The sequence below is a fragment of the Triturus cristatus genome, chromosome 10 (genome assembly GCF_964204655.1).
Source record: "Triturus cristatus chromosome 10, aTriCri1.1, whole genome shotgun sequence".
Lineage (NCBI taxonomy): Eukaryota > Metazoa > Chordata > Amphibia > Caudata > Salamandridae > Triturus > Triturus cristatus.
Window position 1 is genome coordinate 1,119,769,253 of NC_140593.1, and position 16,751 is coordinate 1,119,786,003.

A 16,751-nucleotide genomic window follows, 5' to 3' on the forward strand; every position below is an offset into this window, starting at 1 on the left:
AAGTAAGAATGAAATGAAGGCTTGAGCACAGTGCAGCTCTCCTTGCATGCGCTGAAAAGGCAACTTAGAGGCATTTGGGAAAAGACAGACCTGGAGATGTACCCCACCCCCCCATCTAGCTTAGCATGCAGCAATTTGCAATAAATAGTGACAGATAGCCACATTCACTTGTCATAATATTCAACTTGTGTCTGAAACAAAAGCCTATTTTTTAAAGAAATGGCGCTGACTAAACTGCCAGCTAGTTATGTGCGTGATGTGTATGTATTAGCTGTGCTTGGGTTTCTAAATAAACCTCTTCTTTCAAGACTAAATATGTTCTTGCCCTTTTAGTCTGGTGCGTGCTGTTGTACCATCCCTTTGGATATACTGGTTGTAGGCAGTACTTTACACAAGAATTGCAGGGTACCACCGAGTTGTACAGGTTCTGGAGGACCTGCCTGACGCTATGAAATATTTAGAGCCTGCGAAAGAACAACTCGCTCACTAGTGAAGGCAGTTTTCCAGTTTGACTATTGTTTACCGGTTCCAATGGCTCATATCATTTCACTAAGTTCTTGATGTGATGTGGGCTGCCGTATGATATTTTGTTGTGTTAGGTATATAGATTGTCTCTCTGATTTTCTAGTTTGACAGAACTAGTGAATCTATTACTTTTTAATACAGTAGAACAAATCTGGTTATTAATATGTTCTTCTCCAATACTTACTTTAAATAGGACAGTCTTAAGCAGTCATCTTGTGCTATCTGTTCTATTCCTTCGGAGGGCCAAGACCACTTTAGATGTGTCCTCACTGCTGCCAGGCATACTGAGTAAAATTCATTTTACACTTGTCTCACAGCTAATAGTCATAAAGCTACTGGCAGTTGGACAGAATAAGGATTGCTATTGTTAGACTCTGATCATTTATACTGTATTTTGTTAATTCACTCAGAATGGCAAAGACAATTATGGTAACCATATTTTTTTTCCTTTTCATCTTCATCCAATAAGATGCCCAATGAGGCAGAGCTGATTCTCATCGTCCGAGCCTTTGCTCAAAAGTTGTTATTTGACCCTAAACCACCAGCATCTGTTCTGAGTATCATTTTGGCTTTTGGGGTGAGTAGTGTTTCTCATATTCGTGTCACATTTGTGTGGAATGTCAGTGTATGTGTTAAGATTGGTAATGTAATTGGTGACAAATCTTATCTGCATATTCTATCCAGTTAAGATCATGATTTTCTATAAATTTTAGTACCTTCTGTGTACCAATTTTTTTTTAAAAAAAAGCAGCACACTCCCATACCACCCTCTAACTCCTCATACTAACTAGTGTTGGACAGTCTGGACTGCTCGTAGTTACTGGTTTTGTACATATGTTATGTGAAAGGGATAGTCATTTCTAGAATCCGAGTAAGAGTTTGATTGATCTCAAGACAAAGTGTTTTACAGTAATAAAAATGATAATAGTGTTTATATTGCCTTTATTGTACAGTAATTGGTTTGCAGTACCCCTAAAGTGCATTAAGTAGAGAGAACTTTCATTCCAACTCGGGGCTACTCGTTTAATAGTCTTTAACCCCTTCAGTGCCCATGACGAGCTGGACTCGTCATGGGCCGCGGTTGCGCTGTGCCCATGACGAGTCCAGCTCGTCATAGACCCCGCCCGCTAATGAAAGCGCCGGCACAGGGCGGGGAAAGGGGCGGGCACTGAAGGGGTTAAAAGAAAGGAGGATTCATTTCTGTAGCAAAAGTTAAATCCGTGATATGTGGGTTACACGCTGATCGCAATAGAAAGCTCTTAACTTTCAAATATTCAGTCTACACAAAACATAACATTCTTTATCTGTTACTTTTGGCTTTAGTTTAATTTCTGCACTAACACGCTGCACTTTCACAGGATTGCTGACAATCGGCAGACAGTGTGTGTCTTTATTGGTCAACTGTGGATGTAGCTTAGTCAGCTTAAACTGAACACGCAGATAAGTGACATTTATTTTACTACCACAGTCCAATCTGATCAGTCTGCAGTATTAGTGGCTGTCCCAGCTTTCTTCCCTCCTGACGTCATATGTGCCGTTGGTTAAAATGCCCCCTTACCCCAGTATTGGAACTTTCATAGATTCTCATGCTTTGTATCATTCCCCGTCGTCGGAATGGGAGCCTCGGTAAATAAAAAATATATATCATAACCATAGAAACAAGAGAAAATAGGCTTAGGCCTCATCTCATTTTGTAGTATGTCACCCTCTTTGTGTAAAAGAGCCCAAACTTTTGCCAGGACCAATCAGCACAGCCTCACCCTTTGGAACCTTCCTGAGAGAGCTCAGAGCCTCAGATTTTTCTACCGCACGTTGTGCTAGGGAGTCTCCACTGAGCTCTGCTCAGTTTTCTCAATTTTTTCTTCAGAAATCTACATTTTAACATCTATAGTGACATTATGTCAGAAAAGGAAAAGAAAGCCTTATTCAGGCCCTGTGCTTCTTGTGGAAAGAAGAGACTTTTCGTTGAGGATAAGCATGAGAGTTGTATTTACTGCTTATACCCTGAACACAAGGCCACAGACTGCAAGATTTGTCAGACCTTATCTACGAAGACTTTGCGGGACAGAGAGGGTCGATTGCTGACATGGCTGCAAAAGCTGAAGACCAGGAAGGAGGTTCTCTCTTCAGATGAGGAGGATTCAATTTCTGGCACCTCCTCCAGGAGATCAAAGAAGAGGGGTAGGTCATCTCCCTCCATCTCTGCGGAACCCCCTGTCAAAGCCCCTCACGGGATCTCTGAAAGGTCTGAGGAGGCTGGTCCCATGAAATCTCCTCACGGAAGTGTAAAGGAGAGGCAGGGACAGGCCGCTGGTGTGGACACAGCCTCTAGGGACAAAAAGGAGGTTTCTATATCTTCTCCTCCGTCCCAGAAGGAAAAGCCTGCTAAGAAACACTCTGCAGGAACTCCACAGATGGTTCCTGTGAAGAAACAGCGTCCGTCGACGGTGATTAAAGCAGGTACGTCGACGGCGATTTCCACGGCAAAAACTGTTTCCTTGGTGTCGTCGACGGGACCGTCGATGATGTTTGCTCCTGTTTCATCGTCTACGATAGCTTCATTCTCGTCGCCGTCGACGACGGTTTCCATGAAGCTCCTGTCGACGGCAGTTTCGACGACGAAGACCACGACGACGATGACAACGACGGCGACGTCGTCGTCGATGCTGATGACGACGAGTTCATCGACGAGACCATCAACGGTTGTCCCGTCGACGACGAAGAAAGCTCCGTCGACGAGCTTGCCGTCGACGAAGAAGAAGGCTCCGTCGACGATCCTACCGTCGACGACGATTCAAGCATCGTCGAAGACCTCATTGTCGACGACGATTCACACTCCGTCGACGAAGACTACCGTGCCGTCGACGATTTAATCGTCGATTTCGTCGACGCTTGGGATTCCTTCGACGACGACTCCGTCGACGGGTCAAATTTCTGGATTTTCAATACAGAGGTGGTGGTACCAGTAGTGGTTCCTCAGACTTCGTATCCGGACCCTACCAATGAGGATACACAGGATGTTGATACGGATGAAGAGGATAAGGTGCACGTGGTCCCACTAACTGATCCAGGGGATCCGGATGTGGACCCTGATGACACTAGAATGCAAGATCCGGATGCTGCAGGGCGGGTCACGAACGTGTCGCCTCCGGCAGATATTGGGGGATTCCATAATCTTATGGAGCGTGCATCCAAACGATTTGGTCTGCCTCTCACAGTGGAACAGTCGGACTGTTTTCTTTATGACTTTAAGGCACAATACAAAAAGTCTGTCAGGTCAATTCCCATCATTGAGCATGTGTGGGATGAGGGAATCAAGATTATGCAGAACCCGGCTACTGTCATCCCGGTTCTTCCCCGGCTGGAGAAGAAATACAAGGCCCCTGAGGGCAGTCCTGCATGTCTTCTTGGACAACCGAAGCCTGACTCTGTGATATCTCAGGCCGCACAGAGCAAGTCCAAGAATCCTTCAACACCTTTGACTACGCCTCCGGATAAGGATGGCAGGCGGCTGGACAATGTAGGGAAGAGGTTTTCCACCATGGCCAGTTTGTTGGTTCGGGCAGCAAATTCATTAGCCATTCTAGGCAGGTACGACCGCCAAATGTGGTGCGACATGGAGCCGTTTATGGATCTACTAACAGACTCTAGTCAGGAGGAGGCCAAGCAAGTCCTCATGGAAGGAGAGAGATGTTCCTCTGACAAGAGGAGCAGGAGGAACAACAATATGTTCAGCAGGAAGTACGTCCTCGCACTTTGAGACAGGACATGATAGCTTTACCAGTTGCTCTGGTTACGGACTTGCAGATGATGTTGCAGGACTACAGATCTCGATTTCCATCACACCCTGATGTTCCACCAATGCATCCATCTACATCAGTGGTTCCGCGAGGGCCGTCAGTGGACTTGCCACCTCTACCTAAAGACATACCGCGTACCTCACCAGTGTAAAGCAGCAAGAGGTCATTGACTGTGCTATGGACATAGCCTCTACCGCTTTCAGGGCTTTGGCAGGGTCAGCGGTCTTGCGCCGTCAAGGCTGGTTAAAAGCGACCTGGTTCCGTCAGGAGGTCCAAAATAAGATCCTGGACCTTCCATTTGACGGGGAAATGCTTTTTGGCAAGCATGTCGATGAGGCCCTGCAAAGCATCAAGAAGGACACGGACACAGCAAAGTCCTTAGGATCCTTGAATTATCGGAAGGTTCCATTCAGAGGAGCTCGTGGACGAGGGTTCACTTCTTACAGAGGTAACCAGCGTCAGTATTCCACGCAGTCGGGACAATCATACAAGTCTCAGTACTCGAACCAACAACAAGGTCAATCGGCATCTTTCTCTCGTCGGTCCCAGAGAGGACGTCCGAATCGTCAGGGACGACACAATGCCAAGAGGCAATAGCGGCCTCCTGGCTCTGACTACTGTTCCTCCCCTACCAAGAACACCGGTTGGGGGCAGGATCTCCTATTGTCTGGACAGCTGGGTCCTTATAACATCGGACCGGTGGGTTTTGAATATTGTTCAGAGTGGCCATACGTTGGAATTCCAAGATCTTCCTCCAACGAGAGCTCCGGACGCCCGTCTCTCAAAACATCTCCGACTGTTACATCTCAAAGCCCACCAACTATTCATCAAGGGGGCGATAGAACCGGTACCTCTTTCGCAGAGGGGCAAGGGTTTCTATTCCAGGTTCTTCCTGGTTCGGAAGACGGAAGATACGTGGCGTCCTATACTAGACTTAAGGGAGCTCAACACCTATCTCATCAAGCTCTCCTTCAGGATGGTCACTCTTCAGGATATTCTCCGGCTACTGAATCCGGGCGATTTTTTTTTTGGCGTCCCTGGATTTACAGGATGCGTACTTCCACGTTCCAATCCACCCAGCTCACAGGCAATATCTACGCTTCACAGTAGGCAAGAGCCATTTCCAGTTCAAAGTGCTTCCGTTTGGCCTTCGGTCTGCACCTCGGATATTCATGAAGATGCTGGCACCAGTCGCTGCTTTTCTCAGAAAGCAATCGCTAGAAGTGTTCCCTTACTTGGACGACTGGCTCGTCAAGGCTCCATCGCTCAAGGCGACTTCTCAAGCCCTTTCAACTTGCATTCAATTGTTCGCCCACTTGGGTCTTCAGCTCAACAAGTCCGAGTCGGTGCTGATACCCTCCAGGTCGCAAAGGTTCCTGGGAGCTATTCTGGACACGACACTATGCACCGCTTGTCCGTCGGAGGAGCGTCAACGCAAGCTGATCGCTTCCGCTCGTCAAGTGCTGCAGAGGAAATATTTGTCGGTTCGCCTGTACAAGTCCTTACTCGGATCGATATCATCCTGCATACCATTAATACCGCATTGCAGGCTTCATATGCGTCCTCTGCAGGAGGAGTTAGACAAACAATGGCGCCAGGCAGAAGGGTCATTCAACGACAAGGTGTGGGTAACACCAGGTATGCGCAAGGCCTGCGAGTGGTGGCTGGTGAAGGAGAACATTGCAGTAGGATTAACATTCCGGACTCCACCGTCTCCTATGGTGGTGACCACAGATGCCTCCTTAGAAGGCTGGGGAGCGGTGCTCCAGGAGTTTCAAGTCAGTGGTCACTGGAGTCCAGCACAGAGCCTAAACCACATCAACCTCTTGGAGCTGATGGCCATTCGCTTAGCCTTGCTGGCATTCCTTCCCAGAATTCAGAACCGTGCAGTGCTGGTCCGGACGGACAGTACGACGGCCATGCACTACATCAACAAGCAAGGGGGAACAAGATCGCGAACTCTGTCCAAGGAAGCTCAGACGATCTGGGATTTTGCGATTTCTCACAAGATCAACCTACATGCCGAGCACCTAGCAGGATGCCTCAACATCACGGCGGATGCTCTGAGTCGTCAGACGGAAGTGACTCACGAGTGGGAGTTAGACCAAGCCACGCTGGAGGGAGTGTTCGAGATATGGGGTACTCCGACCATAGACCTCTTTGCGTCCCCGGAGAACGCCAAATGTCGGTTTTACGCAAGCAAGGTTCCCCATCGAGGATCTCTGGGGAATGCCCTTTCGATTGCTTGGTTCGGCGCATTTTGCTACGCCTTTCCTCCCATTCCCCTCATTCCTCGAGTTCTCAGGAAGATCAAGGCAGAACCGTGCAAGATGATTCTCATTGCTCCAGCGTGGGCCCGGCAGTTCTGGTTCACGGAACTCCTGCTTCTCTCCCAGGATCGCCCAATTCGCTTGCCTCTGATTCCATCTCTGTTGTCGCGGGATCAGGGACAGGTGCTCCATCCGGATCCGTAGTCACTACACTTGACAGCGTGGCTCCTGAATACAGAGAATTCTGTCATCTGAATCTCTCCAGGGAGTGCAGGGATGTTTTGTCTCAGGCGCGGGCGCCAAGCACTAATAAGACATACAGGGCAAAATGGAAGAGGTTTTGTCTGTGGTGCCAGAGGAATAAACTCCATCCTTATAAATCCCTGCCACATCAGGTTTTACCTTACATCCTGTCGCTGGCTAAATCAGGTCTGGCGCACTCTTCGGTCAAGGTACATCTGAAAGACGTCGGGCCATCTCTATGGTCCGCGAGGATTGTAAAACAGTTCCTTAAAGGGTTGTTTCGGATGTATCCTCCGGTCCGAGCACCTCCACCGATCTGGCAGCTCAACTTAGTACTGGCTCAGCTCATGAAAGCTCCTTTTGAGCCGATTCACAGGGCGGACTTGAAGTTCCTCTCTTGGAAGCTAGCCCTCCTCTTAGCGTTGACATCGGCTAGAAGGGTTAGTGAACTCCAGGCTCTGTCCATAGTGGAGCCATTTCTGCAGTTCAAAAAGGATGTGCTAATATTGAGAACCAACCCAAAATTCATCCCGAAGGTGCCTTCGGATTTTCATCTGAATGAACCCTTGATTTTGAATTCCTTTTTTCCACGTCCTTCTACCCAGGCGGAACGAACATTGCATTCTTTGGATGTCCAGAGATGTCTGAAATTCTATCTCGAGCGCACACGATCTTTCAGGAAGTCTACACAGTTATTTATTTCCTACAGTGCACCTCGGAAGGGATTGCCTCTCGCTAAGAGTGGCATTTCCCGCTGGATCTCCCGTGCAATTCAATTCTGTCAACAGGCTGCGGGCAAACCTTTGGACAGAAGGGCCCGTGCTCATTCTACAAGAGCGATGGCGTCTTCAGTGGCTCTTTTTGCTGGAGTTGCTATCAAAGACCTTTGCAGGGCAGCAACGTGGAGCAGTGTACACACCTTCACGAAACACTACTGCCTGGAGTCGATGGGACGAGATGATGCTGCTGTTGGTCAAGCAGTCCTCAGGAATCTTTTTCATTGAGAGGTGAGCTTTCCCTACAATCCCTCCATCCTGGTAAGCACATTTGGTTCAGTAATGATTGTTTGTTTTTTCTTGATTACCATGTACTAGTTTTTACTGTAGACTGAGATGGTTATGTAAGGCCAAGTGTCTACCAAAATGTGCTTTTGAGATTTACTGCTAACTATTCTGATACAAAGCATGAGAATCTATGAAAGTTCCAATACTGGGGTAAGAAAACAAGTTACTTACCTGTAACTTTGGTTCCCCAGTATTGGTAACTTTCATAGATTCTCATGCGCCCACCCGCCTCCCCTGGGAAAGCTCTGCCGGTTTACTGAGGTAGTGGCTGTTTGCACAACGGCTACGAAAATCTGAGGCTCTGAGCTCTCTCAGGAAGGTTCCAAAGGGTGAGGCTGTGCTGATTGGTCCTGGCAAAAGTTTGGGCTCTTTTACACAAAGAGGGTGATATACTACAAAATGAGATGAGGCCTAAGCCTATTTTCTCTTTTGTTTCTATGGTTATGATATATATTTTTTTTTTACCGAGGCTCCCATTCCGACGACGGGGAATGATACAAAGCATGAGAATCTAGGAAAGTTACCAATACTGGGGAACCAAAGTTACAGGTAAGTAACTTGTTTTCTTCATGCATTTTAAGTAAAATTGCCTCTCCAGATCAGCAAAGTGATTGTAGATCTTATTTGAGCTAAACAAATTGAACAAAATCTTTCCATTAATTCCTACATCACAGGGTAGTTTAGGGCCTCATTTAGGCTTTTGCGCAGGGGTAGGAACCCGTAAACGCGGCGGTCCTTCTTCCCAACCAAACATGTGGTTCCCCATCTTCTATTTAGAGTTGGAGAACTGCTGAATTACTGCCGGCGGAACCTCTGCTGGCTCTGCCGGCAGTAAGTCCGGACCAGTGGTCCATCTGCTACAGGACTGTTGGATTACAGGCTCTTTCTTCCTGTCATATTGAGGTGGAAACAGGCAAGGAAAATATTTAATGGCCGACAAATGCAGGAAAAATCCTTCCTGAGTGTCGGTCATTTACATTTCGTTGAGTAAAAGCAAACTCTCGCTTTGGGAGTTTTTCTCTGAGCGAAACAGCTTGCAGAGCGGCAACTATAAATATTGTGCCTGCTCAATAAATCTTATGTGCTGTGAAGGGAGATGTCACAGCAGTGGCTCCTTTCACAGTGTAGAGCTTGCTGCAGGCAAGCTTCCACAATATGATGGATAGTATTTTACCATGCTATCTCAGACATCCAGAGTCTAAATAAGGCCATCAGTCCTATAGATGAATATGATGTGCATCTAGATTAAACATGAGGTTTAACCTATGATTACAGGATTTGGGGAAAGCTTGCTGGTACATCTCACTAGAATCTCAAAAGCACAGTCAGGCTTATGGCTTCCTCCAACAGGGCTATTTTAGATCCTTCCTAACACTGATAACTTGAGCAGTGGCCCAAACTCTGGTGTAAGACTATTCCGCAGGCCACTGCCTTGCAACTTTATTGATTTCTACCATACAAGAGCTTCTTTAGACCTGCTAATTTATCTTGAGCTGCTGGACGTACATGGGGTGTTTGCAAGAGGTTCTTATGTTATTCCAGCCTGTGTATTTTTAACTTGGCAGTCTTGCTGATCTATTTAACTTCAGGCACGGTCTAGTGGCCTAATTGTTGGATACTTTTCAGGTTCTATATTTCATTTTTGAGTGTGCCTCACTAGACAGTGTTTCAGTAGTCTCGTTGGCCCATTTGCCTTTTTGTTTTTTTACTTTGTTGTCAGTTTGCCGATGATGCTATGTAGATTTAACGCACCTACTCCAAAGGGTCGCGCTCCTGACATTATCCGTCTGAGTGGTGAATGTAGGAAGGTGGATATCTGACTATGGTTACCCCCAACTTTTTGCCTAGTGTCTAGCTGGTTTTTCGACTTAGTTGGCCTGAGATCCTGCCATTCAGGGTCTCAGGCTGTCTGCTCTCTCTGTAAAATGGACTCCATGTACCCTAGGTACATAACCAATTGGTAAGGATCACCTTATTGGACCCTGTACAGTGTACCCTAGGTACCCAGGGCATAGGTGTACCCTAGGCCTCCCAGGGGCTGCAGCATGTATTATGCCACCCCTGGTCTGGCCTTCCAATCAGACACAACTGGCTGATCACTCAGCTGGGGCAAGGTCGTGTAATCACCCCTTGCTTAGATATAGTATATCTATATCTACCTTATATATAGACACATGTGTACCTATCAGTCACTCCTATGGCAGGCCTTAACAATCCTGGAGGCAGAGTGCTTTGTAACATGTGAGATGGTGCTCTAGCATGAGCTGAGCCTGTCTGCAGCTTTCGGAACCATGTCCTTATAGCTGTTCTATGATATAGCCTACCATATACTCTTAAAGTGCCTTATAATCTTAGACGGTTATGGTAACTATGGTTTGGCTTTATCGAAACATGTTGTGTAAGGTGTCTAACACTGTGGAATAATACCCCCATGCCATTTCTGGACATGAGAATATTATTCCCCCCTTCTAGAGGGAAAGACATGTTAAAATCATACTTCAACTGTTAGCCTCTGACCAAAGCCTCAGCATCACAAAATGGATGCTGCTGCCACGACACAAGTCTGACCTCCTGCAGCTGGGAGTGATCCCAGCCAGGGAGGCCTGGACAATAGGTTTCCTGCTTGGGGAGGTGCTAGAATCTCCCCAGACAGCCTTTAGTGTATTGGGGCAGGGTGGGCTGAAAGGAATGAGACATGCCTGGGGCACACAAGGTGTTCCTTGCATAGTCCAGTTCAAACCGGCGCTGGGGCACTCCAGCCCCAGCTCTGGCGCGAAATTAGACAAAGGGAAGTGGGTGTAACCACCCCCTCCCAGGTCCCACCCATAAGGCGTGACCTAGCAGGTATCCCAGCCCCCCCAGATTAGTATAAGAGTGGGAGTTGGGCCTCAAGACTTTAGATTATCCTGAACCTGCAAAACTGAACAGAAACTCTGGACCTTCGACATTCGACGAAAGAAGAAGACTGAAGAATCTCCCTTGTAGCCAAGGAGTGGCTACCCTGTGCAAACAGGCACCATCAAGAGACTACCCTTTGCTTTGCGACCGTTCTACGAGGAACCGACTGCAGAGCCCGACCAGAGCCTTGACTTCCAGACTTCTCCGACCCTCATCCACATCTGCAGCAGAGCTGAGATCCGTGGAGGCGACTAGCGACGTGGGACCGGCTACCTGGGAAAAGTGGCTAGTAACTTACAGCGCAGCTTCTGAGGTACCCTCGAAGTTGTGCACCGGGGATTGAGAAGCCCCAACCCCAAGCACCATCTGCACCGAAGATCAGCCCCCCACACTCCACGAGTCCTGCGTGGGGCCCTTCTGCATTTTCCTGCTTGCCGCGTCTGTCCGGTTGCTTGCCCGCTGGCTAGTGGCCTCTGTGACGACGCACCCTGAAATCTTCTGCGCTGGTTTGGCTCCTCCAGACTGGCTCCCGCTTCTCTGCAAAGAAGAAGCACCCCAGACCTTCCTGGTCTGCACCAGAAGCAAGTCCTTCGTTCTTCGTGGGTTCCGCTTGCCAAGGCTTGGTGAGTCCTAGTCCAACTTCGACGCCGCCGACAGCAAGAGCCTTCGTGGGACAGCTCGCCTCCTGGTCCTGGTCATCCTCGACGCTCCCTGGTCCTCCTGGCTGCAGCGACAAGCTTCACCTTCACCTGCAACACTTCACGACATCGTCTGGTTCCTTCCTGGTTCCACGTGGTCACTGGCTAGTGACCTTGACTCTGTCCCTTCTGCTTGCAGGTTTCTTCTCTTCTTGATCCCAGCCTTGGGAACCACCGGACACTCTTCACTGACTGCCTGTCAGCATCTTTCTTCAGGCATCCATAGGAGTCGACGAAGAAAACGACGCATCTTCACCCCTATGCACCCGCAGCCTGTGGGCTAGGTAACTTGGGTACTCCGGTGCTCAACAGGATAGTGACTATCCTAGTGTCTAGTTTTCAAGTCTCAACTTCCTAGCTACTCCGGAAGTGTCCTAAATCTACCGTTTTCTAAACTGTACTATTGCTATTGACTTTTACGCATTACGCGTGAGTGTTTCCACTCTGCACACGAATCCCGTGGGCCTCCCACTTCCTAACTAACGCTAGTGTAGTGTAGCCCCAGCGATTCCCTAGGCCTAGGCCTATTCTATTTCCGTGACAGTGGTTCTTATACCACTTACTTAGTATATGGTTTGCGTGGCCCCTAGGGCCTAATTGTATTACTTACCTGTGTAACTTAATGTATGCTTAAATAAGACTGTGTTGTACTTACCTCTAATCTCATAAAGAGTGCTGAGGGTTTGACTAGAATAAATACACTTTATTTTATATATATATCTGTTGTGGTGTCCTTTCATTTGGTATTCAAGGGATTATATATGGTATCACAGCTGGCTTCACATGCCATTCAGAGTTTAGCCTAAGACTGCTCTTGTCCATGCTACCACTAGGATAGCTGGTCTATAAGGTTGACTTTACAACCAATCACCATAAGGGTATTTGGACTGATATAAGGTGTACACTAGAACTAGTGACATCATACATCAGGCCAACTTCTCACAGTGAAGGCAAAATCTGAGTTGAATATGGCCTCAGAGTTATTTTGTTTCTGAGAGAGAGTTGGCACCCCTCTCAGTTTATGGGTCCAGAGGAACGAGATTGAGTACCTTGCAACATCTTCCGGAAAGAAGACTTCATTTAGATCCAAAGAATATCATCTTTCATCTAGACCTGGATTTGTACCGTGTTCACAGGTATTCAAATATTTTATATATATAATCTGTGCACATTTACAGTTGGACATGGTGAGTCATCACTGCTGCGTTTGCGCATTTGTAGATGCTTAATGAAAATGTGTTGCCTACATGTAGCCTATGCGGTACAAAAGGGGGTGGTGATAGACGGAGCATCAGAACTAATCAAACACTCACACCCAGTCAACAGATCTGGGTTTGATCCATCACCGTTCTTTAGCCCACTCTGCCACCCCAGTTCAGACATGGCCATATGCAAATCAGTCTGACCCTGTGCCTCATGGGAACAGTCCAGCCCGAACTGCCAAGCCATGCCTTCCCTGGACCAGAAACAAGCTTCCTAGGACCGGTTTCTGGCATTTCAGCCGTCTTCAGCCAGGCTTGCTTGAATCCAGTGGCAAAGTGAGCAAGGGACTCACGTCTGAGCATACCCTGCCAACTTATGGCAAACAATGCGGTACAAAAGGGGGTGGTGATAGACGGAGCATCAGAACCAATCAAACACTCACACCCAGTCAACAGATCTGGGTTTGATCCATCACCGTTCTTTAGCCCACTCTGCCACCCCAGTTCAGACATGGCCATATGCAAATCAGTCTGACCCTGTGCCTCATGGGAACAGTCCAGCCCGAACTGCCAAGCCATGCCTTCCCTGGACCAGAAACAAGCTTCCTAGGACCGGTTTCTGGCATTTCAGCCGTCTTCAGCCAGGCTTGCTTGAATCCAGTGGCAAAGTGAGCAAGGGACTCACGTCTGAGCATACCCTGCCAACTTATGGCAAACAATGCGGTACAAAAGGGGGTGGTGATAGACGGAGCATCAGAACCAATCAAACACTCACACCCAGTCAACAGATCTGGGTTTGATACATCACCGTTCTTTAGCCCACTCTGCCACCCCAGTTCAGACATGGCCATATGCAAATCAGTCTGACCCTGTGCCTCATGGGAACAGTCCAGCCCGAACTGCCAAGCCATGCCTTCCCTGGACCAGAAACAAGCTTCCTAGGACCGGTTTCTGGCATTTCAGCCGTCTTCAGCCAGGCTTGCTTGAATCCAGTGGCAAAGTGAGCAAGGGACTCACGTCTGAGCATACCCTGCCAACTTATGGCAAACAATGCGGTACAAAAGGGGGTGGTGATAGACGGAGCATCAGAACCAATCAAACACTCACACCCAGTCAACAGATCTGGGTTTGATCCATCACCGTTCTTTAGCCCACTCTGCCACCCCAGTTCAGACATGGCCATATGCAAATCAGTCTGACCCTGTGCCTCATGGGAACAGTCCAGCCCGAACTGCCAAGCCATGCCTTCCCTGGACCAGAAACAAGCTTCCTAGGACCGGTTTCTGGCATTTCAGCCGTCTTCAGCCAGGCTTGCTTGAATCCAGTGGCAAAGTGAGCAAGGGACTCGCGTCTGAGCATACCCTGCCAACTTATGGCAAACAATGCGGTACAAAAGGGGGTGGTGATAGACGGAGCATCAGAACCAATCAAACACTCACACCCAGTCAACAGATCTGGGTTTGATCCATCACCGTTCTTTAGCCCACTCTGCCACCCCAGTTCAGACATGGCCATATGCAAATCAGTCTGACCCTGTGCCTCATGGGAACAGTCCAGCCCGAACTGCCAAGCCATGCCTTCCCTGGACCAGAAACAAGCTTCCTAGGACCGGTTTCTGGCATTTCAGCCGTCTTCAGCCAGGCTTGCTTGAATCCAGTGGCAAAGTGAGCAAGGGACTCACGTCTGAGCATACCCTGCCAACTTATGGCAAACAATGCGGTTCAAAAGGGGGTGGTGATAGACGGAGCATCAGAACCAATCAAACACTCACACCCAGTCAACAGATCTGGGTTTGATCCATCACCGTTCTTTAGCCCACTCTGCCACCCCAGTTCAGACATGGCCATATGCAAATCAGTCTGACCCTGTGCCTCATGGGAACAGTCCAGCCCGAACTGCCAAGCCATGCCTTCCCTGGACCAGAAACAAGCTTCCTAGGACCGGTTTCTGGCATTTCAGCCGTCTTCAGCCAGGCTTGCTTGAATCCAGTGGCAAAGTGAGCAAGGGACTCACGTCTGAGCATACCCTGCCAACTTATGGCAAACAATGCGGTACAAAAGGGGGTGGTGATAGACGGAGCATCAGAACCAATCAAACACTCACACCCAGTCAACAGATCTGGGTTTGATCCATCACCGTTCTTTAACCCACTTTAGCCCACTCTGCCACCCCAGTTCAGACATGGCCATATGCATGTTGCCTAGTTTGTTATAGACATTTGTTGAGCTCATCTTGATTGGCAGGTATCATCCAGTGAGGATTGAGTGGATCTTTTTAGTGTGATGAAGATACTAGGTGCTGAGGACACCACTTCTGGTTGCTGGGATCACTTCACTGCCTCTTGTGCCTCCTAAAAACCTATTTTTGAAATACCAAAGGTTAAACATCGCTCTCCAGGATACCTCGCTGGGGTTTCACCCACCTAAAACCAAGGGCACCTTGCATGTTGTTTTCTCGCAGAAGAAATCAACAGAGGGAGCCTCAACCTCAGAGAGGGCATACTCACCATATGTTTCTATCACCTACATGCATGATCACCCAGCAATCCTGGATGGTACCATCGTCAAAAACCTTTATTTTACTTCATAGCCTGAATGGGAGAATGTGCCACATGTGTTGTCACTTGAAAAATTTCACAAGCCATCAAGACCATCTTTGCTTGAAGATATAACTTTATATGGAGATCTTGCCAATAAAAGCAGCCGATGTTGCGTCTTTCCAACTGCAGTTTCACTATTGGTCTCTTGTAATAGTTGGGATCTTGTCAGAGTACTTAAAATAATTTGCTTTTATGCCAGGTTTCCTACGTTCTAGATAATAAAGTTTACTTTCTTCCCACGGCTACAGGTGATATTTCTGAAAGTTTATTGGACTTCAAAACTGTAGTTTCATAGCAAGATGGTCATTCTTTCTACCTTTTCAGATCTCGGCTTTTCTAACCAAGCAGATGTCTTATCAATTTATTTGCCAAAATCTGTCTTGCACCTATTTCAGAAGTGTGTTGATACTCTGTTATAGGCTTTCTTACCACACAGAGCTTTATTTCTTGCTCAGTCTTACAGGTGGGCCTATATTTGAAATAATAATAGCAAACATGTTAACTCCATAAGACAAAGTCACAACACTTAGCAAAGTTAAACTGTAAATATGTGGCTTTATGATGAAGCCCATACGGACTGCTCACATTCTGTTTTTTAAAGTAATCTCAAAATTTGATTACATATATCCATCCAGTAATATATAACTGACTAGCTGTGTAGTTGAAACTGAATGTTTATCATGTAGGTCTCTGCCATTTATGGAAGGAAGTGTGTTCGAACTCAGTGTTTGAGTTTTTCAGATACCTTCTTCCGAACAACAGTTTAGATCGCTTTGCTGTTTTAGCATTTTCGAGACGTTTGTCAAGAACCATGCTGCAGCCACTTGGGGTGCTGCAACATTTTAATGTTTCCTTATTTTATTGTTTTCAGAAAAATACATGGGCCCTGAGGGATCTTCTGGAGGCCATTACTCCAAGGAATGACTTAGTATACCAGTTCACCCAAAAACTTGCTGACGAACTGTGCATACAAAAACAAACTGCTCTTCAGGCGTAAGTATGCATTCATTTGACTCTGATGTTGAAATCTGGGTTTCCAATTTTAATACCAAGAGTACTGTATATTTTATATTGTCTATCTGTATTACCCTTGACCATTCATGGCAAAGCCTAATAGGAGCACCTCAGTTAAATCATCTTTTATCTATTTATTCATGTATTTTCAGTTTTCCTGTTGTGGGACTGCATCAAGATCTATTGTTTGGGTTGTTTTTCCAGGTGTGTGATATTTATCCCCTGTTAACTGATTTTTCTATGACGGTCCTAGGACAACCAGTTCAGGGAGGAGTGATCTTGAGGCATAAGGTTATTTCTGCATGACCGGGATTATGAAGTTTCTCCAGCTAGAGTATCTGGGAAACCGAACAGGGGGCAACTGAGTAGGATGGTTCCTGTTCCTCATTGTGCTGGACGGACAGTGTGTATTTCCCAAAGTTAATCTCTGGATAGGCC

General features: G+C 47.3%; 1 protein-coding gene across 1 annotated transcript in view; it reads left to right on the forward strand.

The window, feature by feature from the left end:
* Positions 1–16,751, forward strand: part of LOC146796670 (uncharacterized) — a 440,337-nt gene that overhangs the window by 350,277 nt on the left and 73,309 nt on the right. The window contains exons 16-17 of the mRNA XM_085629345.1: positions 995–1,102; positions 16,171–16,292. Coding sequence (XP_085485471.1) covers positions 995–1,102; positions 16,171–16,292 — 230 coding nt within the window. The remainder of the gene's footprint in view (positions 1–994; positions 1,103–16,170; positions 16,293–16,751) is intronic.